The sequence below is a fragment of the Polypterus senegalus genome, chromosome 4 (assembly GCF_016835505.1).
Source record: "Polypterus senegalus isolate Bchr_013 chromosome 4, ASM1683550v1, whole genome shotgun sequence".
Taxonomy (NCBI): Eukaryota; Metazoa; Chordata; class Cladistia; order Polypteriformes; family Polypteridae; genus Polypterus; species Polypterus senegalus.
This window is the reverse complement of record NC_053157.1, coordinates 235,642,652-235,667,967: the sequence shown is the minus strand read 5'-3', so window position 1 is coordinate 235,667,967 and position 25,316 is coordinate 235,642,652. Positions and strand designations below refer to the sequence as shown.

Genomic DNA, 25,316 nt, shown 5'->3' with positions numbered 1-25,316 from the left:
TTAACATTTTGGATTGACTGATAGCACTGTGTTTGTTCCATATTAAAATTAATCCTCAAAAATACAACTTGCCTAATAATTCTGCACTCCTTGTATATATGTATGTGTATGTATATCTATACTAATAAATGGCAAAGCCGTCACTCACTGACTCACTCACTAATTCTCCAACTTCCCGTGTAGGTAGAAGGCTGAAATTTGGCAGGTTCATTCCTTACAGCTTCCTTACAAAAGTTGGGCAGGTTTCATTTCGAAATTCTACGCGTAATGGTCATAACTGAAAGCAGTTTTCTCCATTTACTGTAATGGAGATGAGCTTCAACGCCGTGGGGGAGTTTCGTGTGACATCATCACGCCTTCCACGTAATCACGCAGTACATAGAAAACCAGGAAGACCTCAAAAAAGCGCTGAAGAAAACATGCATTATATAATTGAGAAGGCAGCGAAACAATAAGAAGCGGCGGTGACATATACAACCATATTCATGAGTTCTGCTACCGGAAACAAAGCGATGTAAACCTACACTTTAAATTAAGTTCATAGACAGGCTGCCGCTGGCGTTTGTAATTTAGTGCCTGCCCATATAAGGCCATCCGTCAGCGGCAATCCAATAGCAAACTGCCACGGGTAAATATTCACGGGTGAAGGACTGTGCTTATGGAGAGGAAGATGAGATGGTCAGCGTGGTGTTTGACACAAACTCAGCGAAACTGCGAGAGAAAGTTTTAAGTGCCAGGACTAAGGTAACATTAAATACAGCCATGGACATAGCACGAGATGGCACCAGCACAGCTGGGAACCTTCGATGCATGTACACCGAGTGGCTCACGTGAACTGGCGCAGTGCACAGATAAAAGCAACAGTTCCAAAGAGCTGAACAAAACCGAATTACACAATTGAAAAGGCAGCAAAAAATATGAAGCCTCTGATAAGCATATTCATAAATGCAGCTACTGTGGAAACAAAGCACACGGTGGAAAAAGTCAATGTCCGCTAAAGGAAGACAGTGTAAAAAAACCCGTGCATGCAGTGTGTCAGGTCTCAGATAAAGAAGAAGACGAGCTGTTTATTGATGCAGTAAGAAACGAATCGATGAATGAAACCTGTCATCTTTACAACGATTGACAAACACGGAATGTAACTTGAACACAACACATCCTACAAATACGAACCTGATTGAAAGAAATAATGATAATCAAATCCTTGATGACAGCAACACTCAGTAACACTCACAAAACAAATACTGTATATTGACAGTCATGTTACGTTATTTTTAAAATGTTCCCTTTTCTTTTTCTAGCTTTGTTAACACACTACTTCTCCGCTGCGATATGCGGGTATATATATATGTATATATATACCCCGATCTACATACTCGAATAATGGATACTTTATTCGCCATCAATGATTGTTTTGGTAAAGCCATACTCGGTGTATTCATTAGATGAGCGGTAAAAAAGTAAGAGCGAGGGAAGGATGACTCATTGAGGCATGCAGGCTGTAGTGCGCGTCAACTCTATCTGAATTGCGCGATCACATTTGAAAAAATATATCTTTTCAAGTTCTATTTACTCCATATGTGTCAAACTCAAGGCCCGCAGGCAACATCCGGCCCGCGAGATCATTTTATATACTGTATTATTGTTATTAATGGCCCGGGGATATGAAGCGCTGGTAACACAATAAACTACAGATCCCATAATGCAGCGCTTCAGCTGCCTTGCTGAACACTTACCGCGTCCCCGCCGTCTCTTCAGTCGTTTCCTTACTTTGCGAAGGAAGCAGCTTTCTCAGAGCTTCTGCACTGTTTAATAGATAGATAGATAGATACTTTATTAATCCCAAGGGGAAATTCACATAGTAAAATAGTAAAAATGTGTAAAAAGTGTCCAGGGAGCAATTCCACATAAAAGAAAGTGGTAGAAGTGATCAGTGAAATAGAGAAAAATAGAGATAAAAAGGTAAAAAGATAAAGTCATATACGGAGCTGCTGGAAAGGCTGCCACTCGGATGATAAACGAACGATATATAAGAAAGTCCTTTTTCTTTGCTTCGCCAAAAAAGCAGCCTTTTTATTTAATCCACGGGTTCTCCGCTGTTTCATTTATTACGATTTTTATAGTTATTGTGTAGGTTTTATTTAATCCACGGGTTCTCTTCTGTGTTCACTGCGGTGTCTTCTTTTCGTTCTGAGCTTCGCCAAGGAAGCAGCTTTCTCACAGCTTCTGCCCTGTTTTAAAAACGAACCACATATAAGAAAGTCCTTTTTCCTTGCTTCACCAACGAAGCAACCGTTTTATTTAATTCACGGGTTCTCTTCTATTTTATTGTTCATTTGTTACGATTGTTACAGTTATTGTGTAGCTATTTTAGACTTACTTTACTGTTCAAATACCCATTTCCTTTATTTAATCCACGGGTTCTCCGCAGTTTTATTGTTCGTTTATTACGATTGTTATACTTATTGTTATAGGTATTTTATACTTTGTTTACTGATCAAGTAATCATTCCCTTTATTCTTCCAACTATACCCCTATTAAAATGTCTATCGACGTGATTACCATCAATGAAAGAACTGTCACTTACCGAGTGGTTTCCATGCCCGGAGATGGCACCTGCCTTTTCCATTCTCTGTGTTACATATTGCACGGCCATATCAGGCTCACTCTTGATATCCATTGTGTCTCATGTATTGAATGACTGCGACAGGTTCAAGGTGTGGACTGATGACAGTACAGGAGATAATTAGACTACACAGGAGCACTAGAAGAGTGAAATGCTTAAGCCCTTCACCTATGGATCTGCATGTGAGTCGATGGCTGCCGCTGAATTGTTCGGTTGTCGTTTTCAAGTGTACCAAAATGGCCAAACATTTTACACCTTTCAACAACCGCCAATGCCTCTTAAACATCTTAGACTGACAGGTGACGATTTCAGTAGTGGACACTTTGATGTTTATGAATGTTTAAACTCTCAAAAGCTGGATGTGATTTTATCGATGAAACTGGTTGTGTGCTTACAATGCTTGACAGATGCCGAATGTCTCTTCAACACAAGTCCTACAAATACTGTCGTAAGTTAAACAAACCATGAAACTCAAACCGATTATGACAGCAGCAACCCAAGCTGTGAGATTTGAGACAAGATTACTGTTCACATGGCCAACTGTACGTTACATGTTTAAGAGTAAGCTCAGCTCACAGCTTGGTCATATTACAACCGGAGGGCCGAACTGACAACGTGGTATACAAAGAGATCCTTTACAAATAATTATTGGTATTTTTTCCCTCAGTTTAAAAAGGTTTAATTTTCTTCTTAATAAAAATTTAAAGTCAGTACTTCGCCGCTGCGAAGCGCGGATATTTTGCTAGTATATATAGATATATATGTATATGTGTATATGTATATGTGTGTATATATATATATATATATATATATATATATATATATATATATATATATACACAGGGGTGTGGAAATCAAATTTGTTTCTACTTGTCCACGGACAAGTAAACTTAGAAAATCCACTTGTCCGCCAGTTAAATTCACTTGCCCATAAACAAATAACAAAAGTGAAAAATAGTTTATTTTTCTGATCTCTTTTATTGATACCAAAACTGCCTTCCATTTTAAAACTGAAAAAAATTCTTTCAGGGAGTAGTATTTTGCCACCTTGCTCTAGAACATTATATAAAAGATTCCCTTATTTTAACTGGCTAATAAACAATGCCTTCATTATAGCTACACTAGTTCTTTTTCATATATTACAGTTACATAACAGAACACTGTCCTGATTCATTTTCTGCCATGTTCTTCAGCTTTTGTGTTACAACATCTTCTCCCCAAGAATCTTTACCATCTCAGACAGCATGGGCTGAATGCTGTTCATTTCTTCTTGAGCTGAACTGCATGGTTCCTGGACTGATGGTTCTGCAGAAGTGGATGCTGATGATTTTCAGGTTTTTTATGAGTGATATGCCTGTTGCCAGGTGACAGCCAGAATTCCACAGCTGGTCGTGGGTCAAACTCTTCTAAAGAAGCAGTATTGAACAGCCTAGCATAACACTCAACCTCCGAGCATTCAGCTTTAGAAAACGCTTTTTCAATTGAACCAACTTTTTTCTTACTTTTAGACTCATGTCTCTATCTGACGTACTAAACCCCAAGTTCCTATCCTTTTTCTTTCTGCACATAACCAATCACCACACGTATTTGTGAAATTAAAACTAGTTATAACAGACCTCTGAATGGATGGCATAATTAAACATGTATAACGAAAATTGTTTTTAAAGTTCTGAAAACTGAGGTCTAGGTTTTAATTTCACAAAGACGCTTATCGTGTGGTGATTGGTTATATGGAGAAAGACAAAGGCTAGGAACTGGGGGTTTAGTACGTACGATAGACACAGCAAACATGCAATAAAGAAAGCCTGCTCAGAAAAACATCCATTGAATTCTTCGTTCGTATCTCCGACCTCCAGATAACGAACCCAACATTTACACAATATTTCAGTTAAACCTGTGCGATACCCATTCAAATACAGTATCCAGTTTTTTGGAGCCTCGTCACACCTGCCATAAACTTCTCTACACTGAACGTAGACCTGAGAACCCCATAATGCAAGGGAGCAGCACTACAGTCACGCCACCGTGCCCCCACCACCCATGTCTAATACATGCTTTAATGCATTTCATCGTGAAAAGATATCAAGTATTTATCTTAGTATTCTGAATGTTCATTGAGCAGGAATATCATGAAGTCAATGTCGGCGATTGCTGCGGCCTCTCACTGCAAGAGAAAGTCAGTTTAAGAAGCGCGGAGAGATTAACAACTGGGTCGTGGAACACTTAATATAAAGCATTTAATGTGCTACATTAATTTATGACGGGTTTGAGAAAATCTAGTAAATGAAACATTCATTTTAAGATGAAATTTAGTTTGCGACATTCAACTGACAAAATAAACTACGAGAATAAAGTCAACATGTCGACTTTAATCTCGACATTTACATTTTTTTGTCTTCACTGTGTCCGTATTTTTTTCAGTGGCCTTTGTACACTTCCTTAGGTTTTTCAAGGCCTGTTGTGCCAGTTTTAATCAAGAAATGATCCATTTCTCATCCGCGATGCTACATGCTTCAGTTTCAACAACACGCATATAGCGAGAACAACGTGCTTACCGCAGTGCATTATGGGTTACGCAGGTAATTCCTAATGGCGTATTCGAAATTCAGCAAGAGGTTACATTTCCAAAGAAGTAAATATTACCGATGTTGTCGGGGAAAAAAAATAATCGCGTCTAAGTGAAGATTTTTATTGATATTTCATAACATTTGGAAACCGTTAGAATGTTTTCTTTATTTTTAAAAAAACTGACAGCGCGAAACCAACTTGTTTTATTTGAAAAATTCTCTAATCAAAAATGATCTATAGACAGCTCATCAAAATTGATGTCATGCAATAAATTTCTTAACTCCTCAATATATCACAACCTATGCGAAATCGCAAATTCCAGAAAAGATCAAATGCCTAACAAGCTTTATGTGGCGAAAACAATTGCATTGTAGGTGAAATGACCGCATTTTTATGTAGAAAAAATTAATTTTATTAATAATATATAAAAGATATCGATTATAATGAAAAATCATGTCGGCATGAAAAAAAAAGACCGCATCTCCAAGCGTGTAAATAGTAGGGTAAAATACTTATGTAAGATCACAAGAGTGCTTCCCCTTTGAAAAATCAGCCATCATTTTGTAAACAATATTGAATACCAATTTGATACATGAAGAACATGCCTAAGTAAACTGTTTCCACACGAAGTACGTACCCAAATGTTTAAAATTTGAAAGTAGTGGTAAAAATGTGCCCTGAACTGCACATTTAATTCTTTTTTCTCCAGAAAAATTGCACTTGTCCGGACAACTGAAACCAGAAAACACGCTTGTCCGACGGTCAATTTACCCGTGTCGGACAAGTCGGGCGTTGGATTTCCGCACCCCTGATATATATGTTTACATACAGTTTGTATGGTCTGGAACGGATTAATTGTAGTTACAAACAGTCTTATGTGGAAATTGCAATTGGGTCGCGTCCAGATCGGGTTGCGACCAGGGTTTTGGAACGAATTACGGTTGTGACCAGAGGTACCACTGTATATCCAAATTTTATTGAAGAATTTCATCCTAAAGGATTATCAACAGAAGAAATGAATACGCGGGCAATCCTAGTACTGATGAAGTCAAACAAATTAACGTGAAAATCGTCGATCGGTTACACGGCAGATTGGTTTAATGCATATCAATAGACTACGCTGAAACAGTTGGTGGTGATGGTGCGGAAGATGAAAACTTCAACTTGCAATATCATGAAGAATATCTACAACCGTTAATACCGTCCGGTCTTCTACCACACAAATTACTGTTGAAAGAAGGATGTATCGTAATGTAATTGCGTAATTGTTGTCGGAGTGATGAGCTATGCAATAGGACAAGACTAGTTGTATTCACAATTGGTCGAACTATTCTGACATGTCAGATTTTAACAGGTGTAAAAGCTATCCCGGCCACAGACAGACACGACACGGTTTATTTTCATACACTATTTACAATTGATTCCTCCCACGCTTACAGTCCTTCGTCTCTCTTCGGCCACCTACACTCCTCCCTCGCAAGCTCCGTCTTCCTCCTCCCGACTCTGGCTCCTCGAAGGGAGCGAGGCGGCCCCTTTTATCATGCCCCGGATGTGCTCGGTGATGGTCTTCTGGCAGCATTTCCTGGTATGGCGGAAGTGCTATCCTCCAGGGCTCAGGAACCATCCAGGAAGCCCCTTGTATGGGCCACGGACCCCTCACTGGGTTGACCTTCTAAGCTTCGTATGCGGGGTCCTTGATGGAAGCCATGGGGGCTGCCCTCTTGCATCCAGGGAAGATATTGCCCCTTTCCCGGTCCTTCCCTGATCCAGGCGTCCCGGTGGGGCAAATTCCCTGATCGTCTTCCACACAGGCGACAAGAAAGATAATGTGGTCCATCTTCAGGGGATAACATTCGACACCAAAGCAGATCCTGATATGCCATTCGTAGTTAAACATTTACAGTTTCCTGTTAGAAGAGCTTTTGCTATGACAATTAACAAATCACAGGGACAAACATTCGAAAAAGTCGGTTTATTTATTAGCGAGAAAGAAACAAAATTCACTCACGGGCAGTTATACGGTGTGTTGTCACGAAGTAAGTCCAAAAACGGAATCAAAATTCAGTGCAATATTGATGAAAAGTTCATTCCAAATATTGTTTTTACTCAAGTTTTATAGTAAAAGTGTAAGCTTAAAAAGTATCTGTGTGTTAATTTTTTAATAAAGCCAAACAGAACAAAAACATATAACGCAATGAAACGTGAAATATCATTTACTTTCAAATTATTACGTTTTAATATTTTTTACTATGGTGAATTACTCGCTGTAATGTAAAATAGTTAGATGTATTCTGCATATGTAACAATTCCCATGAAAATAACAATCTGTTTAAATTGTACATCTGCAAGCGGCAGAGACGCGAAGTGGCTGGTTTGTAGCGCAGGTATGGGGGTTGGCAAGTGAAGCGAGCAGGGGGCAAAGTATAGAGTGGGTATAGAAAAGAATCCCCGAAATATTCCCATTTTTTTTTTACTTTACAGTCTTAAATGAAGACACACAAACTAATATTTCTTCCCAGCTTTACTTACTCAATGCACTCACTAACATCCAAATGAAAGAATTCACAGCTCCAATTCAGAAGAATTATAACAAATCAAAACACAAGACCTACTGAGATGAATAAAGGACCACCCGCTAAACTCAATCAGGTGTCAGTGCCCACCATTCCCATTGCAGACCCTGGTCACTGACTGTGCTCGATAGTAATGAGTGTGATTAATGAAGATGTTCCTGGTCCATTCATTCCCTTCCTTGGCAGAGCAACTGACAGCAAACACCTGACTGTGAGTGGCAAGTGACTTTCAAAAGATCTCGAGGACAGAGTTGTGGACGGACATAAGGCAGGAGATGGAGATCAAAACATCTCAAAGGCTTCATCAATCCCAATTATCCCAGTAAAGTCCATCATAAAGAAAGCGTTTGGTATTACTAGGACCCTCCCAACTGGATGGAAGAGCAAGGAGGACACTGGTAAGAGAGGCTACCGAGAGGCCACTGTGAAGGAGTTCCAGGATTTGATGGCACAGAGAGGTCATTAATGGTGTGCCTGTGACAATAATTTGACAAGCGCTCCACCATTGTGGCTTGTTCAGGAGGGTCGCACTTCTCAAGAAAGGCCACATGAAGGCTCATTTGAGCTTTGACAGAATGCACCTTGAAGATTCTGATACCAAGTGGAAAAAAGATCTTCTGGTCAGAGGACACCAAAATCAAATAATTTGGCCTCAACACCAAACAGTCCACCAATGCAACTCGCCATCCACAACACACAATACCTTCAGTAAAGCATGGAGGGGGCCGCATCCTGTTGTGGGCTCTCGTTAGGGTAGAAGGAGAAATGGAGGGGGCAAAGTACCATTAAAGTCTGGAGGAAAACCTGCTACCGTCTGTCAGAAAGTTGAAGATGAATAGAATGTTCACCTTTCAACACGACGACGACACGAAGCACACAGCAAAATGGAGCACACAGTGGCTGACGGAGACAAAAGTGAATGTCCTGGTGTTGGCATTCAGAGCCCAGACCTAAATCACAGTGAAAATCTGTGGAGAGATCTGAAGATAGCAGACCACCAACGCTCACCATCCAATGTGAGTGAACTTGAACAGTTCAACTGTAAAGAAGAGCAGGGACAAATATTGAGGGGGCTCAATCTAGGAGTGCAAAGCTGATAAAGAAGAATCAAAAGAATCAGGGGGGTCAACAAAATGACATTGACATGGGGGGTTCCTTTATTCATCTCAGCAGGTCTTGTGTTTGATTTTTGTATCATTCTTCTGAACTGGAGCTGTGATTTCTTTCACTTGGATGTTAGAGGTGGCATTGAGTAAGTAAAGCTGTGAAGAAATATCAGTTTGTGTGTTTTCATTTAAGGCTGTAAGGCAAAACAAAAAGGAAATATTTCAAAGGGGGGATTCTTTTCTGTACCCACTGTACGTACGTATGTATGTGTGTGTATATACCTGTATAAAAAGCCCATGAATGCAGACAGCAGTGCTGTTGTGGCACCCAGTTGCCCGGTGGTCTGTCAGAGGCTAAGCTGCTGCTTACATCACGGGCACATGTGCAGGAAAAATTCCCCACCCTTTCAATAATCAACTCTTAAGCCCCTGTAGTGTTTAAACTAATATTACAATACATTTTATTGCCTAAGGTATCGATGAGCCCTAATACTTCTAAATGCCATGTAATTGCTGATATGTTTTATACGCTTGCTGAAGAGCCTGCCCTTTACTTACACAGGCCAAAGCCATACATGCAGTTTGTTTTGTCTCCTATCAGTAAGAAGCTCGACTCCTGAATTTCTCAAAACAAAATCTGCCTGCTTGCTTCCTCCGAGAGCGCATGATGACCTCGGCTCACAGAAACTCGAAACAAAGCAAGTGAGAAGGACAGGCGGGTAAGAGGCCTCTCTAACTAAATAAATGGTGTCTTTTTTAAGTTGTTCCAGGCCTTGACTTTTCATAGCTAATAATGCAGCGCTTTGATCCTTGATCGAAATTCTCAACAAGTGGAGCGGTCGGAGGTGACAGAGTTGCCCTTTCCTAGCGGGCGAGGATCAACATCTGCTTAATCGGGCACCTGAGGCTGATGACTAAGTTGTCCCCCAAGGCTCCGCCCATGTAGTAGTGACACAGGACAAACTCCCTGCTCCGGAGGCCCCGCCTCCCTGCTCCCTCCCCTTGGTGCGCAGCCTCTCTCTCAGATTAGCGCAAACATATCGCTCCTGCACGTGAACTGTGATACTTAGCGAGATGAGAGAAGTCATAAAATCAACCGGATTGTTCAAGCAAATTCTAGAAAAGAGAGAAGAAAAAAAAAAAAAAAACAATCTTATATCCGTTAAGTGTTTCTCACGTTCGCTAGCTGAATCGATGTAAAATATGCCCCAAGGCTGGCGTGTGAATGAGGAGGTTCCGCTGCGTCTCTCTCGGATTAGCACGAATAAATCGGTGCTGCAACCAAACTTTGATAATTTGCGCAATTAGAGAAATCACAAAATCGACCGGAATGTTCAAGCAAATTCTAGAAAAAAAAACCAAAAAAAAACAAAAACCAATCTAAATCTGTTAAGTAGTTCTCTCGTGAAAAGTGAACAGACAGACATACAGACAGACAGTCATTGGATTTTCGAGATACAGAGATGTATATATTTTTAATTGCTGCCATGTGTGTCACAATAGGTGTTGGTGTTTTCTTCTACATTTGTTTCTGTTGTTTTCACTGTAATTGAGGTGTAGCCTGTCAACAGATCACAGGCTTATGTCTTTTTGAAATGGTGGGCTTTGTTTAGGTCACCCCAGCTCTTTTGATGTTGAATTTGGGTCCGCCTTGATATGATGCATGTTATCAGTAAAACTTCAAAATGAAATCATCAGGGCACTTTTTACTGTTCACCCTTCTTATGTTTGCCTCGGTTTGCTGAGTTAACGAGTAAGGTTTTTCATTGCATATCTGCTGAGAACTTCTTATTGTAGCTCGGAGGGTTCACAGCACTTGACATCTCTCACCGTTGGTAGATTTTGTTGCAAGCTAAAATAGTCAACCCTTGGATTTGCTCAAGTTGTTCTTTTTTAATTTTATAAAGTCATTCTATCCCATGTATTTCCACAGGAGACTCCTTGTCATTTCACATGTCCATACAGCGAGGTGTCTAATGGCCTCCAAGTGAGGGCTGAATCTTAGAAGAGAAGAGTGGAAAAGAGTTGGAAAAATAAGGGAAGAGTTTAACACCGAGCATGGCCTCCGGTAAACCTGATTGCACAGATGAAAGACTGCCACACATTAAGCAAGAGGACTGGGAGTCGGGCACGCCAGACGATTTATGTACAAAACCGGAGGACTGTGAAGAAGCATTTTCAGTTTTTAATGAGGGGTCCGAGGGGAGGAATGAGGATATCAAAGTCGAGGATTCTAAAGATTTCTCGCTTTGTTTCGACCTGCAAAACCATGAAACTGGGAACATTTTCAAGCAAGGTGTTTCTGAAGAATCCTACTCTGCTTTACAGCCCTGTTTCAGCAATTCAGGACAACTGCCTACTGGGCAGAAAACGATGGAGATGAAATCTGAGTTTTCTGAGCAGGACGAGAAAATCGGTGAAGGAAACGGGAGAGATGCAGAAGAGGAACAGTCATCTGGAAGTGGCGCAGTTTGTAAGTAATTTGGTCAAATATAAAATACAGTGCAATACAATTCATTTTTGTTTAGCCTAAAATCACACAAGGAGTGCCGCAATGGGCTTTAACAGGCCCTGCCTTTTGACAGCCCCCCAGCCTTGACTCTCTAAGAAGACAAGAAAAAAACTCCCAATAAAAACCTTGTAGGGAAAAATGGAATAAATCTCAGGAAAGGCAATTCAGAGAGAGAGAGAGAGCCCTTTCCAGGTAAGGTGAGCATGCAGTGGGTGTCACAAAATGGGGTACATACAATACAATAGACAGAGCACAAGTAATCCTCATATACAATATAGTAGTGTAATATAAATATTACAAGTGCAGAGCAGAATTCAGCAGTACAGTAGATGATATCACATAATAGGATTCTGATTTGTCCAGAATCCTGGAGGCATCGGCCCTCAAGCTGCCAACCCCTACTTGATCAGCCAGTCAGTTAAAAAGACCATTCTACTTGACGATTCCAGTACTCCTTCATCAGAGATGACTTTTCCTTAGGCAGGCAGACAACTTGGCAGTAGGGCATTGGCGCCACATGCCATGTTTGAGTGCCAAGAAGAGAAACAGAATAGGTGTGAGTTAGTATTCAATTCTAACTGTCATATTACTTATGTTTTAGTGCTAATGACTAACAACAGAGATGCAGTGTGTACAGTTAATCGGCAGCTCTAGTCAGGGTGTGCTAAACTGAAGTAGTGAGATTTAAAAGCTGAGACCGAAGGGGCATCTGCTATAGTAGCAGACAGATAACTCCACAGTTTAGGGGGTCCTGTAACTAAAAGCTCGACCTCCCACTGTTATTTTATTAATCCTTGGAATCCTAAGCAGACCGGCATCTTCAGATCTTAATATGCGCTCAGGTTTGTAAGTCATGATAAGTTCAGACAAGTAAGCCGGACCTCGGCTATTTGAAGCTTTATACGTTAAATGGAAGATTTCAATGTCTGCTCTGAACTTAACCGGGAGTCAGTGTAAGGATTTAAGAACTGGAGTTATGTGTTTGGTATTTTCTTGTTCTTATAATAATTCTTGTATTGAATATCCGGCGAACGGCGCATTACAATAGTCAATCCTAAAAGAAAAAAAAAATGCATGAATTAATTTCTCAGTGTCCCACATATTTAGAAAACATCTTGATTTCCTAACATTTTTAAGATGGACGAAACATGATTTGGACAATCTCGTAATGTGCGTTTAAAATAACATGCTAGAGTCAAAGATAACGCAGAGATTGCGGGCTGATTCAGTAAAATTAATGGTGATTCCAACTTAGTTAAATGATGTCAGAATATTGTTGTGATCAGCGTCATTCCCTCCAACAATTAATGTCTCTGTTTTATCTGTGTTTAAAGACAAGTCGTTCTCATCCATCCACTCCTTTAATTTGCTAACACAACATCGGAGAAACTTCATTTGATCTAAAGGAAAGGTAGAACTGGGTGTCATCTGCATACGAGTGAAAATTAACATTGTTTCCTAATGAGAGATCCCAGTGGAAGCATGTAAAGTGAAAACAGTAAAGGTCCCAGTACTGAGCCCTGCGGGACACCATATTGAACTTCTGTGTATAATGATGGAGTCCTGTCAGAACATTTCTGTACATATTGAAATCGATTTGATAAATAAGAACTGAACCAAGCGAGCACGGGGCCTGTAAGCCCAACCTCATTTTCTAGCCTGTGCAGTAAAATAGAATGGTCAATGGTGTCAAACGCTGCATACATAATTACAGTGGAGTTTTCTTCATCAGAGGATATCAGAATGTCATTTACAACTCGTGTTAGTGCCGTTTCTGTACTACGACCAGTGCGGAAACCAGACTGGAAATTCTCGAATAAATTTTAATGTATAAGGTGTGACTGAAGCTGATTGGTGACTACTTTTACCAAGTATTTTAGAGAGAAATGGTAAATTTGATATGAGTCTAGAATTAAGTGTATGTGGGTTTAGGTCTGACTTTTTAAGTAATGGTTTAATGACTGACATTTTTAATGCATCAGGTACTGTGCCATGTAGTAATGAAGTATTGATAATGTTAAGAGTAAGCTCTGCAAGAACATCCATTGAGCATTTTACTAGTTTTGTTGGCACCGAATCTAGGAAACAAGTACAGTGGAACCTCGGTTCACGACCATAATTCGTTCCAGAATATTGGTCGTAAACCGAGTTGGTTCGTGAACCGAAGCAGTTTCCCCCATAGGATTGCATGTAAATACAATTAATCCGTTCCAGACCGTACAAACTGTATGTAAATATGTAAAAATATGTAAAGATTAAGCTCAATATAGTTAATTACACCATAGAATGCACAGTGTAATAGTAAACTAATGTAAAAACATTGAATAACACTGACACAAAACATCCAGGCTCCCTGCTCAGCTACACGAGCAGCTCGCTCGCGCTCTCTCTCTCTCTCGCTCTTTCTCTCTGTAGCACACACACCACCAAAGCCCCACCCTCAGCTACAGGAGCAGCCTGGCTCACGCGCTCTCTCTCTCTGTGTAGCGCGAGCGCGCGCACACACACACCTATCCTCCCCCCATCCCTTCCCTGTCAGCTGCCCGTGCTCACTCTCTCTCTCTGTAGCACACACACCACCAAAGCCCCTCCCTCCCTCCGCTACAGGAGCAGCCTGGCTCACGCGCTCGCTCTCTCTCTCTCTCTCTCTCTCTGTCTGTCTGTCTGTCTGTAGCACACACACCACCAAAGCCCCTCCCTCCCTCCCTCCCTCAGCTACAGGAGCAGCCTGGCTCACGCTCTCTCTCTCTCTCTCTCTCTCTCTCTGTAGCACACACATCACCAAAGCCCCACCCTCAGCTACAGGAGCAGCCTGGCTCACGCGCTCTCTCTCTCTGTAGCGCGAGCGCGCACACACACACCTATCCTCCCCCCATCCCTTCCCTGTCAGCTGCCCGTGCTCTCTCTCTCTCTCTGTAGCACACACACCACCAAAGCCCCTCCCTCCCTCCGCTACAGGAGCAGCCTGGCTCACGCTCTCTCTCTCTCTCTCTCTCTCTCTCTCTGTCTGTAGCACACACACCACCAAAGCCCCTCCCTCCCTCCCTCAGCTACAGGAGCAGCCTGGCTCACGCGCTCTCTCTCTCTGTGTAGCGCGAGCGCGCGCACACACACACCTATCCTCCCCCCATCCCTTCCCTGTCAGCTGCCCGTGCTCACTCTCTCTCTCTGTAGCACACACACCACCAAAGCCCCTCCCTCCCTCCGCTACAGGAGCAGCCTGGCTCACGCTTTCTCTCTCTCTCTCTCTCTCTGTAGCACACACATCACCAAAGCCCCACCCTCAGCTACAGGAGCAGCCTGGCTCACGCGCTCTCTCTCTCTGTGTAGCGCGAGCGCGCACACACACACCTATCCTCCCCCCATCCCTTCCCTGTCAGCTGCCCGTGCTCTCTCTCTCTCTCTGTAGCACACACACCACCAAAGCCCCTCCCTCCCTCCGCTACAGGAGCAGCCTGGCTCACGCTCTCTCTCTCTCTGTAGCACACACACCACCAAATCCGCTACAGGAGCAGCCTGGCTCTCTCTCTCTCTCTCTCTCTCTCTCTCTCTCTCTCTCTCTGTAGCGTGAGCGCACGCACACACACACACACACACACACACACACACACCTATCCTCCCCCCATCCCTTCCCTGTCCGCTGCTCGCTCTCTCTCTCCACGCTTGCTCACTGGCGCTCTCTAATCTCTCTGTAGCACGTGCTCGCGCATTTTTTTTAAAATGAGTTTTAAGCACAGCAGAAAAAAAAAAAAAGGAACAACAAATCCAAAGTGCATTTAAAAACCAAACTCACAAGCAACCAAAAAAGTAACATTGCAACAAATCACATGATGAAGTCCTCTATGTAAACATTTTTTTTAATGAGTTTTAAGCACAGGGAAAACCACGAACATTTGAAATAAAAGACAAATCACAGCATGATCTGAAAAATTAACTTTTGAAAAAGCAGTAAAACAAAAACTACTGTACAGTACATACCACCAAGAAAACTAACCTTGCATGAGTAAATGGGTGGAGAGGAGGTTACAGTTTTGAGGGAGAGTCCGGCTCCGCGATGGAGGGATGTTTTCTTTCAGGCGTTTTCTCTATTGTGCTTTCTTGGGTTTCTGGTGTTTTTAGCCGTTTAGCTGGTGGATCAGACTTAGAAATAGCGTTCTAATGTGAGTTGCCTTTTCCTACGCATTAAAATTTTTCGGAAATGCGAGACGACATTGTCGTTCATCATGTTTATCACTCTGTTCGTAACCGCTTTGTCAGGGTGGTTCTTTTCAAAAAAATCCTGGCACTCCATTTCCATGATGGCTTTTATCGCATCACTTTTTATAGCTGTCCATTCCTCTTCTTCCCCGGAGGACTACTCCTCGGTGAGCAACCTAAGCTGCTCCTGCTGGAGTGCAGCGAGTTCCTCCATCGTCAGCTCCTCCTTGTGATCCAGGACCAGCTCCTCGATGTCCTCATTGTCCACTTCAAGACCCATGCTCTTGCCCATGGACACAATCTCATCCACAACAGGAGGCTCAAAGCTTTCTAAAACCTGTTCAGGAACGCATTCAGGCCAAAGTTTCTTCCAGGCAGAGATGAATGTATGGTGTGTGACGTCTTCCCAGGCTTTATCAATGAGGCCGATGTAATGAACGATATTAAGATGGTTCTTTCAGGGTCAAAGACGTCTCCTCGGTCACATTAACACACCTGGTGAATAGTCCTTTGGTGTACAGTTTCTTGAAATTTGAAATAACCTGCTGGTCCATGGGCTGCAGAAGAGGAGTCGTGTTGGGGGGGAGGAACACGACCTTAATAAATTCGTGCTCCTCGACAATATCGTCAACCAAATTTGGAGGGTGTGCCGGTGCATTGTCCATTAGAAGAAGGCATTTTTTAGGCAGGTTATTCTCTTCGAGATATCGCTTCACGGCGTGCAGCCATTCCAAAAACAAAGTCCTTGTGACCCACCCCTTTGTGTTTGCCCTCCACATCACGGGCAGTCTGGCTTTTTTTACATTGTGCTGTTTGAAAGCACGAGGGTTCTCAAATTGGTAAACGAGTAGCGGCTTGATTTTTACGTCGCCACTAGCGTTAGCACACAGCAAAACAGTTAACCTGTCCTTCATTGGTTTATGGCCGGGCATAGCCTTCTCTTCCTGGTTAATGTAGGTCCTCTTTGGCATCCTCTTCCAGAACAATCCGGTCTCGTCACAGTTGAAGACTTGTTACGGGATGTGGCCTTCGTCCTCCACTAAGTTTGTGAAAATTTTCACAAATTCTTTCGCAGCTTTAGCATCGGAACTAGCAGCCTCTCCATGCCTTACCACACTATGAATGCCACTTCTTTTGCGAAACTTTTCAAACCATCCTCTAATGGCTTTAAGTTCCTCACTTCCGGCACTCGTAGAAGGATAGTTTTGCAGCAAATCGCCATGAATCTTCCTGGCTTTCTCGCATAACATCGCCTCACTCACGATATCCCCTGCCAGTTGCTTCTCATTCAGCCACACTAGCAACAGTTTTTCCACCTCTTCCAGCACTTGAGGCCTCTGCCTGGTTAACGCTGTAACGCCTTTTGCAACATCAGCTGCTTTTATAGATTCTTTTTGCTTTAGAATAGTCGAAATCGTAGATTTTGACTTCTTGTACTCGGCGGCAAGATCAGTAACACGAACGCCACGCTCAAACTTTTCAATAATTTCTTTCTTCACTTCGATTTCAATTTTCTTTAAAAGTTTTTTCTCACCACTCTCCACTTGCTTAGAAACCATGGTTAACTGCAAAATCCCACGAAATAGAGCGCAAAGATATCACAGGTAAAGCACGCACGTCTGACTTAGAACAATGAACAAGGCGCGGCTCAACACGTGCTTAAGTAATCGGCACGCACATGCAGGCAGGCAGGTAGGCACGTGCAGGAAGGCAAGCACGCACGCACATGCAGGAAGGAAGGCAGGCAAGCACACACGTGCAGGAAGGCACGTCTGACCGAGAACAATGCAACACGTGCGGAAATCATCGGCGCACACAAACCGAAAGGGAAACTGGCTTGTTCGTATACCGAGTGTGTGGTTGTGAACCGAGGCAAAAGTGTGCCGAACTTTTTGGTCATGAACCGAATTGTACGTGAACCGGGACGTTCGTGAACCAAGGTTCCACTGTAGTAGGTTTCATTTTAGAAATTAACGTAAAGACATCCTGTTCAGTTACAGGATTAAAATTTCTGAAATGCTGAATACAAGGCGAGACAGGGTCTGCCAAGAGAGTATGAGGTTTGCACTTTGATGCTGAGCTCCGGGATCATATATTTTTAATATTCTCATTAAAGAAGATCATAACATCTGTACTGCTAATGTCTGTTGGTATTTTGAATTGTAGTTCTGAATTCCTATGTGTTAAATTAGCCACTGCTCTATACAGTACCTGAGGATTATTATAATTATCTATTGTTTTAGAATAGTAGTCTGAGCGAGCTTTAAAGAGAGCTTTTTTATATTTTTTAACACTCTCTGTCCATGCAGTTTGAAAGACCTGCAGCTTTGTTGTTCTCCATCTGCGCTCCAATGTTTGACACTGTTTTTAAGGGATTCACTTCATCCAAAGCCACTTTCAAGGTCACATTATAATTTGATGATAGCTGACGTAAATTGTTCTCCATGTTTACATTTGATGTTAACCAATCTAAATGGTTTTCCACAATTACACTCGACTTACTCAAAGTATCTTTAAATTTTGAAGCTGAATCACCATTTAGATGTGTCACTGTCCTTCTTTTAATCGGTGAGTGTATTGGTAAGGGCAGAACCAAACACTATTAAATAGAGATCAGAAATAACTTCATTTAATGGAGTAATGTTTACATTTTGAATTTCAGCTTTTGTAAGTTCTAATTAAATCTAATGTGTGATTATGATTAGGAACTGGACCTTTCACAGTCTGATAAAATCCTTTTGAATTTAACAAAAAAGTCAAACATTTGCTAAAAGTGTCAGTTTCCACATCAATTTGTTCATTAGATCTATCTATCTATCTATCTATCTATCTATCTATCTAATAATGCCTTTCTAACTATCTATCTATCTAATAATGCCTTTCTAACTATCTATCTATCTAAACATTTTATTGAATTTATTCAAATCAAACTCATCCCATACAAGCAAGTCAAATGTTACAAAACTAGGTTCAAGTCAACCCCTATCATCACTTCATGATCATAATGTATACCCAGATCAGATAAAAAGCTGCCGTCTTTAATTATGAATAATGAATACGACCCTACTCTAACACAATTATAGTACAAAGCTGTTTTAACATTTAAAATGACTGCCTCAGAGGATGTGATGTCACCTAAATGTTTACAAGCGATTTGCATTTTGTTACAGTGAATCATTCCAAGGCCACCTCCTGAACCAGAATCTCTAGATTTATGAAGCAATGTGTATCCATTTGGTGACGCCTCAGCTAGGGGAACAGTGTCAGAGGTACAGAGTCAGGTTTCAGTGAGAAGACACTGATGAGATTTTCTACTTAATAAAATAATTTACCAAAAAGAGTGAATGTTTAATAATAAGCAGCATTTAAAACTGCATACTTCATACTTTGAATTAAGTTACTATTACAGGTGCCCCTGGTAGAGGGTCTGATTTTGTATCCCTTGGTCTAATTATACACCTTTTATTTTTTTGGTTTTCAAGTGATTTAAGGTTTGCATCGTGACTAAATTTATTGGATGCCCCGTAAAAAGTGAAAGTGAGAGTATTTTCATATTCTAATTTTGGTGGTGTTGCCACTTGTGGTAAGTGGAATTGAGAGCATGATGCACATTTCACTGAATTTGAACTGCTGCTCAGTTTGCTGCATTCCCTTCTTAATGCCGTGATATAACAAGTGGGTGGCATGGTGGCGTAGTGGGTAGTCCTCCCTGCGTGGAGTTTGCATGTTCTCCCCGTGTCTACGTGGGTTTCCTCTGGGTGATCTGGTTTACCCCCACAGTCCAAAAACATCCTGGTTAGGTGCATTGGCGATCCTAAATTGACCCTAGCGTGTGTGTGTGGGGGTGTGTGTGTCCTGCAGTGGGCTGGCACTCTGCCTGGGGGTTTGCTTCCTGCCTTGCACCCTGTGTTGGCTTCCTGCCTTGCACCCTGTGTTGGCTGGGATTGGCTCCAGCAGACCTCCATGACCCTGTAGTTAGGATAGAGCGGGTTGGATAATGGATGGATGGATAATAGACAAGTGTGCACAAAAATACAAAACCCGTATCTCCGTGCAGTATAATGTGCCGGAGTGATTTTGCTCAATCCTTAGGCTTCTAGAATGTTCTGCTGCTCACAGCTGTGCCAAGTTTCATTTGGATTGGGTGACTCAGTTTTCAGTTATGATGTCCACAGTGTCATACCCTCACACACACACACACACGTGTACTCAGAAAATGGATTCCTCAAACCTGTACATCTTTCGAGAAGTGGTCCAGATCATAACACTATATAACATACACCTACAGAATATTTTGTGGAAAACTGAAATTATTCAGGATAAAAATATCACAGTACTATCCTAATTAATATTAGGGGAAAACAAGGCTAAGCAAGATCAGTAAAAATAGCAAAGAGTGAGTGGGCAGTAGTGACCAGTGGGCATGGATTGGGCTTGAATCTCATGAACGCCTCACTTCATCCTCTCCACTTTTCCGATTCCATTCTAGCCCTCTCATCCATTTTTTCTTAACCTGTTGTCACTGTCAGTTTCTAAAGTGAGGTAGACATCGACTTAAGAATGGATGTCACTCCACTTCAGGGCACACACACTTGGGCATACCAGATGGTGACGAACACAGCAGACACATCTGTGGGATTTGAGAGGAAGGTGGAGAAACTGAAGACCGTAGGAGAACATGCAAAGTTCGCACACACATTGGAAAGATCAGGAATCGACCCTCCATGTGAGGCAGCAGCATCATCATCAAATGGGCAACCCATCTGATTTTATTTTTATTTGTAGATATTATTTAGATGCATGTAAATAAATTCTCTGTTTTGTTGCAGATTTCCAGGAGAATGGCAGCATCTTTCCATCTTTATTGTATCCGACTGCTCGACAGTGCAGGCTAAAACACAAACGGGACAAGGAGAAGATGAGGAAATTAACAAGAGAATCAGAAAATTTGACAGCATGCCCTTTGCTGTGCAGTACTCTTACCATTGCCAAACTAACACAGACAGAAACTATCAGCACTGATCAACAACAGGTTTTTAACACGGGTCAAGAGGTCTTATGTGCTGGCCAAGATGGTGGACAATTTTTAATAAACAAATCTGACTGTGAACACGACAAGTCAGATCATACAGGACTGAAATCATATTCCTGTTCTGAATGTGGCAAACATTTCGCTGAGAGCAGCTCTCTTCAGAGACATGCGAGAATCCATTCAGGAGAAAAGCCATATTACTGCTCTGAATGTGGCAAACACTTCTCTGATGGTAGTTCTCTTCAAAAACACAGACAAATTCATACAGGAGAGAAGCCATTTTGCTGCTCTGAATGTGGTAAACGATTCTCTGACAGTAGCTCTCTTCAGAGACACAAGCGAATTCATACTGGGGAAAAGCCATATTGCTGCTCTGAATGTGGCAAACGGTTTACCACCGTCACCACTCTTCAGAAGCACACACAAATTCATACAGGAATGAAGCCACATTGCTGTTCCGAATGTGGCAAACAATTCACTGACAGTACCTGTCTTCAGATACATGCAAGAGTTCATACAGGAGAGAAGCCATATTGTTGTGCTGAATGCGGAAAAAGATTCACCAGTAATAGCGCTTTTCAGAAGCACACTCGAATCCATACAGGAGAGAAGCCACATTGTTGTTCAGAATGTGGCAAAGGATTTTTCTTTAACAGCTATCTTCAGAACCATATGAGAATACACAACGGAGACAAACCATACTCTTGTTCTGATTGCGTCAAACAATTCACCAGCATCAGCGGACTTCGGAAGCACAGACGAATTCATACTGGAGAGAAGCCGTATTCTTGTTCTGAATGTGACAAAAGATTCCGCGACTGTAGCGTGTTTCGGAGGCACATAAAAATACATACTGGAGAGAAGCCATATTTCTGTCCTGACTGTGGTAAAAGATTCTGCAGTTATAGTGGTCTTCAGTATCATTCAAAAATTCACAGTGGAGAAAACCTCATCACTTTAACGAATGTAGGAAAGGATTCTTAGTTTTAAGTAATTTTAATGAGTATTTAAGAAATTCACAGTGGAGAGAAGCCTTGTTCTTGTTCTTGTTGAAAATAATTCTCAAACAGCAACAATTTTTATAAGTATCAAATAAATATTGCCAGTGAGAAGTCTCTTAGCTGTTCTGAATTTGGCAAGCGTTTCTCAGACTGCAGTATTCATAATGACCACATTAAAATTTGTGCGATACACACCACATGAACTACAGAAGGAAGCACCAATAAAGTAATACACTAAGCCCCGGCAGCAAATCTAAGAGAGTAATTCTTTGCATTCATATAGCATTTTTCTCACTACTCAAAGCGCTCAGCAATTACAGGTTAATGGCCTTGTTCAAGGGCCCAACAGAGCAGAGTCCCTTTTGGCATTTAGGGGATTCAAACCGGCAACCTTCCGATTGCCTGTGCAGGTCCCTGGCCTCAGAGCAACAGTTGCAGTGCAGAAAACATTTCATGAACCACTTTCACGTCCTGAATATAAACAAAGTTATTCTGTCTGTCTAATCACACTTACTATACTAAAATTAAATTCTATCTAACCCCACCTACTATGCTAAAAATTATATTTATGTAATCCTGCCTACTATACTAAAATTAAATTCTATCTAATCCCACCTACTATACTAAAATTAAATTATATTTATGTAATCCCATTTACTATACTAAAATTAAATTATTTCTATCTAATCCCACCTACTATACTAAAATTAAATTATATTAATGTAATCCCACCTACTATACTAAAATTACATTTTCTTTCTATCTAATCCCACTTACTATGCTAAAAATTATATTTATGTAATCCCACCTACTATACTAAAATTTAATTCTTTCTATCTAATCCCACGTACTATACTAAAATTAAATTATATTTATGTAATCCCACCTACTATACTAAAATGTTATTCTTTCTATCTAATCCCACCTACTATACTAAAATTAAATTATATTTATGTAATCCCACCTACTATACTAAAATTTAATTCTTTCTATTTAATCCCACCTACTATAGTAAAATTAAATTATATTTTATATTTATATTTAGATTTTAAATCTATTTATCTATCTACCTAATCCTGCCTACTATACTAAAATTAAATTCTATCTAATCTCACCTACTATACTAAAATTAAATTATATTTATGTAATCCTGCCTACTATACTAAAATTAAATTCTATCTAATCCCACCTACTATACTAAAATTAAATTATATTTATGTAATCCCACCTACTATACTAAAATTTAATTCTTTCTATCTAATCCCACGTACTATACTAAAATTAAATTATATTTATGTAATCCCACCTACTATACTAAAATGTTATTCTTTCTATCTAATCCCACCTACTATACTAAAATTAAATTATATTTATGTAATCCCACCTACTATACTAAAATTATTTCTATTTAATCCCACCTACTATAGTAAAATTAAATTATATTTTATATTTATATTTAGATTTTAAATCTATTTATCTATCTACCTAATCTTGCCTACTATACTAAACTTAAATTTATCTATCTCTCTATATACATATAGACGTATAGGAGGGTAAGGAAGGATCACACCATGGCAGATAAAAGGAGTTAAGGTGAAATTGGATGTGAAAACCCCGCCATTAGAGGTGATAAAAGGAGCAGTTAAATAGTTTGTTTGCCATTAAGTCCTGGAGAGATGTGTGATCCCAGGACGAGACTGATCTTGGCTTCATCTGTTTTATTTTATTTGATTGCATATTGAAATGAGTTTGTAAAGCCCTGTGATAGAACACAGAGAGATCAATATGGCTGTGATCAAGCGAGGTGAAGTGTTTGACGGTAGGCTTTGTTTGGTCTTAACAGTGCAAAGGTCTTCTTTGAAATATTCTACACACCATCTCCCTGTTTTTACTTCTGTAGATGGCTGGACACTTCCCATAAGAAATGCAATAAAGTAGACTTTTAGACTGGCAAGAGGCCCGCTGTTTAATATTGAATTTACCAGAGGAACCAGATCCAAGTGTATTGTTGTGACATACATTTACCTGCCACTTTATTAGGTACACCTTGCTAGTCCCGGGTTGGACCTCCTTTTGTCTTCAGAACTGCTGTAATTGTTCCTGGCGTAGATTCAACAAGGTGCTATAAACATTCCTCAGGGATTTTGGTCCATGTTGGCATGACAGGCTCAGGCAGTTGTTGCAGATTTGTCAGCTGCACATCCATGATGTGAATCTTCCGTTCCACCACATCCCACAGGTGCTCTACTGGACTGAGATCTGGTGACTGTGGAGACCTTTGGAGTCCAGTGAACTCCCAGTCATGTTCAATCAACCAGTTTGAGATGATCTGAGCTTTTTGACATACAATACAGTTTATTTTTGTATAGCCCAAAATCACACAGGAAGTGCCGCAATGGGCTTTAACAGGCCCTGCCTCTTGACAGCCCCCCAGCCTTGACTCTCTAAGAAGACAAGGAAAAATGGAAGAAACCTTGGGAAAGGCAGTTCAAAGAGAGACCCCATTGATGGCTCCATTATCCTGCCATCAGAAGATGGGCACACTGTGGTCATAAAGGGATGGATGTGGTCAGCAACAATACTCAGGTAGGCTGTGGCATTTAAACAATGTTCAATTGATACTAAAGGGACCAAAGTGTGCCAAGAAAATATCCCCCACACCATTCCAGCACGACCAGCAGCAGCTTGAACCGCTGATACAAGGCAGGATGGATCAATGCTTTCATGTCGCTGATGCCAAATTCTGACTCTACCATCCAACTCTCCATTATCCAACCCACTATATCCTAACTACAGGATCACTGGGGTCTTCTGGAGCCAATCCCAGCCAACACAGGGCACCAGCCCACCACAGGGTGTGCACACACACACACCCTCACACCACGCACATACTAGGGACAATTTAGGATCGCCAATGTATCTCACCTGCATGTCTTTGGACTGTGGGAGGAAACACACGCAAACACTGGGAGAACATGCAAACTCCAAGCAGGGGCGACCCAGGAAGTGGACCACAGGTCTCCTTACTGTGAGGCAGCAGTGCTACCCACTGTGCCACCATGCCGTCCTACCATCCAGCTATCACAGTAGAAGTCGAGACTCACCAGACCAGGTAACATTTTTCCAATCTTCCTTTATCCAGTTTTGGTGAGCCCCCATGTGTGAATTGTAGCCGCCGTTGCTTGTTCTTTGCTGACAGGAGTGTCGCCTGCTGCTGTAGCCCACCTGCTTCCAGGTTCGATGGGCTCTGTGTGCAGAGCTGCTCTTCTGCAGACCTCACTTGTAATGAGTGCTGATTTGAGTTCTTGTTGCCGTTCTATCAGCTCAGACCAGTCTGGCCATTCTCCTCTGACCTCAGGCATCAACAAGGTATTTTTGCCCAGACCCCTGCCGCACACTGGATATTTTCTCTTTTTCAGATCATTCTCTGTAAACCTTGGAGTGTGACAATCCCAGTAGATCAGCAGTTTCTCAGAGCAGCCTGCCTGGCACCAACAACCCTGCCACGTTCAAAGTCACCTGACGGCGATGGACAAGCTTTATCCTGCCTCAAAAAAGGTTTAATCAGACGTGTAGACCTGGTAGAGCAGGAGTGTCCGCCTCTGGACTCCGGTTAGGTAGAATGTCCAGTGGGGTGGTGAGGTGGTCTTTGGGCCTTGGAACCCCTGCAGAGTTTGTTTTTCTTTTTTTTTTTCCCCTCC

The 25,316-nt window shown here is 41.4% G+C and overlaps 1 protein-coding gene across 1 annotated transcript in view; it reads left to right on the top strand.

Annotated features, from left to right (window-relative positions):
* The window catches only part of LOC120528907 (zinc finger protein 721-like), a 106,821-nt gene extending 85,092 nt beyond the window's left edge, over window positions 1–21,729 (top strand). Inside the window, exons 6-7 of the mRNA XM_039752981.1 lie at window positions 10,931–11,346; window positions 20,412–21,729. Of these exons, the coding sequence (XP_039608915.1) occupies window positions 10,931–11,346; window positions 20,412–21,598 (1,603 nt within the window). The 3' untranslated portion in view covers window positions 21,599–21,729. The remainder of the gene's footprint in view (window positions 1–10,930; window positions 11,347–20,411) is intronic.
* The last annotated feature ends 3,587 nt before the right edge of the window (window positions 21,730–25,316 follow it).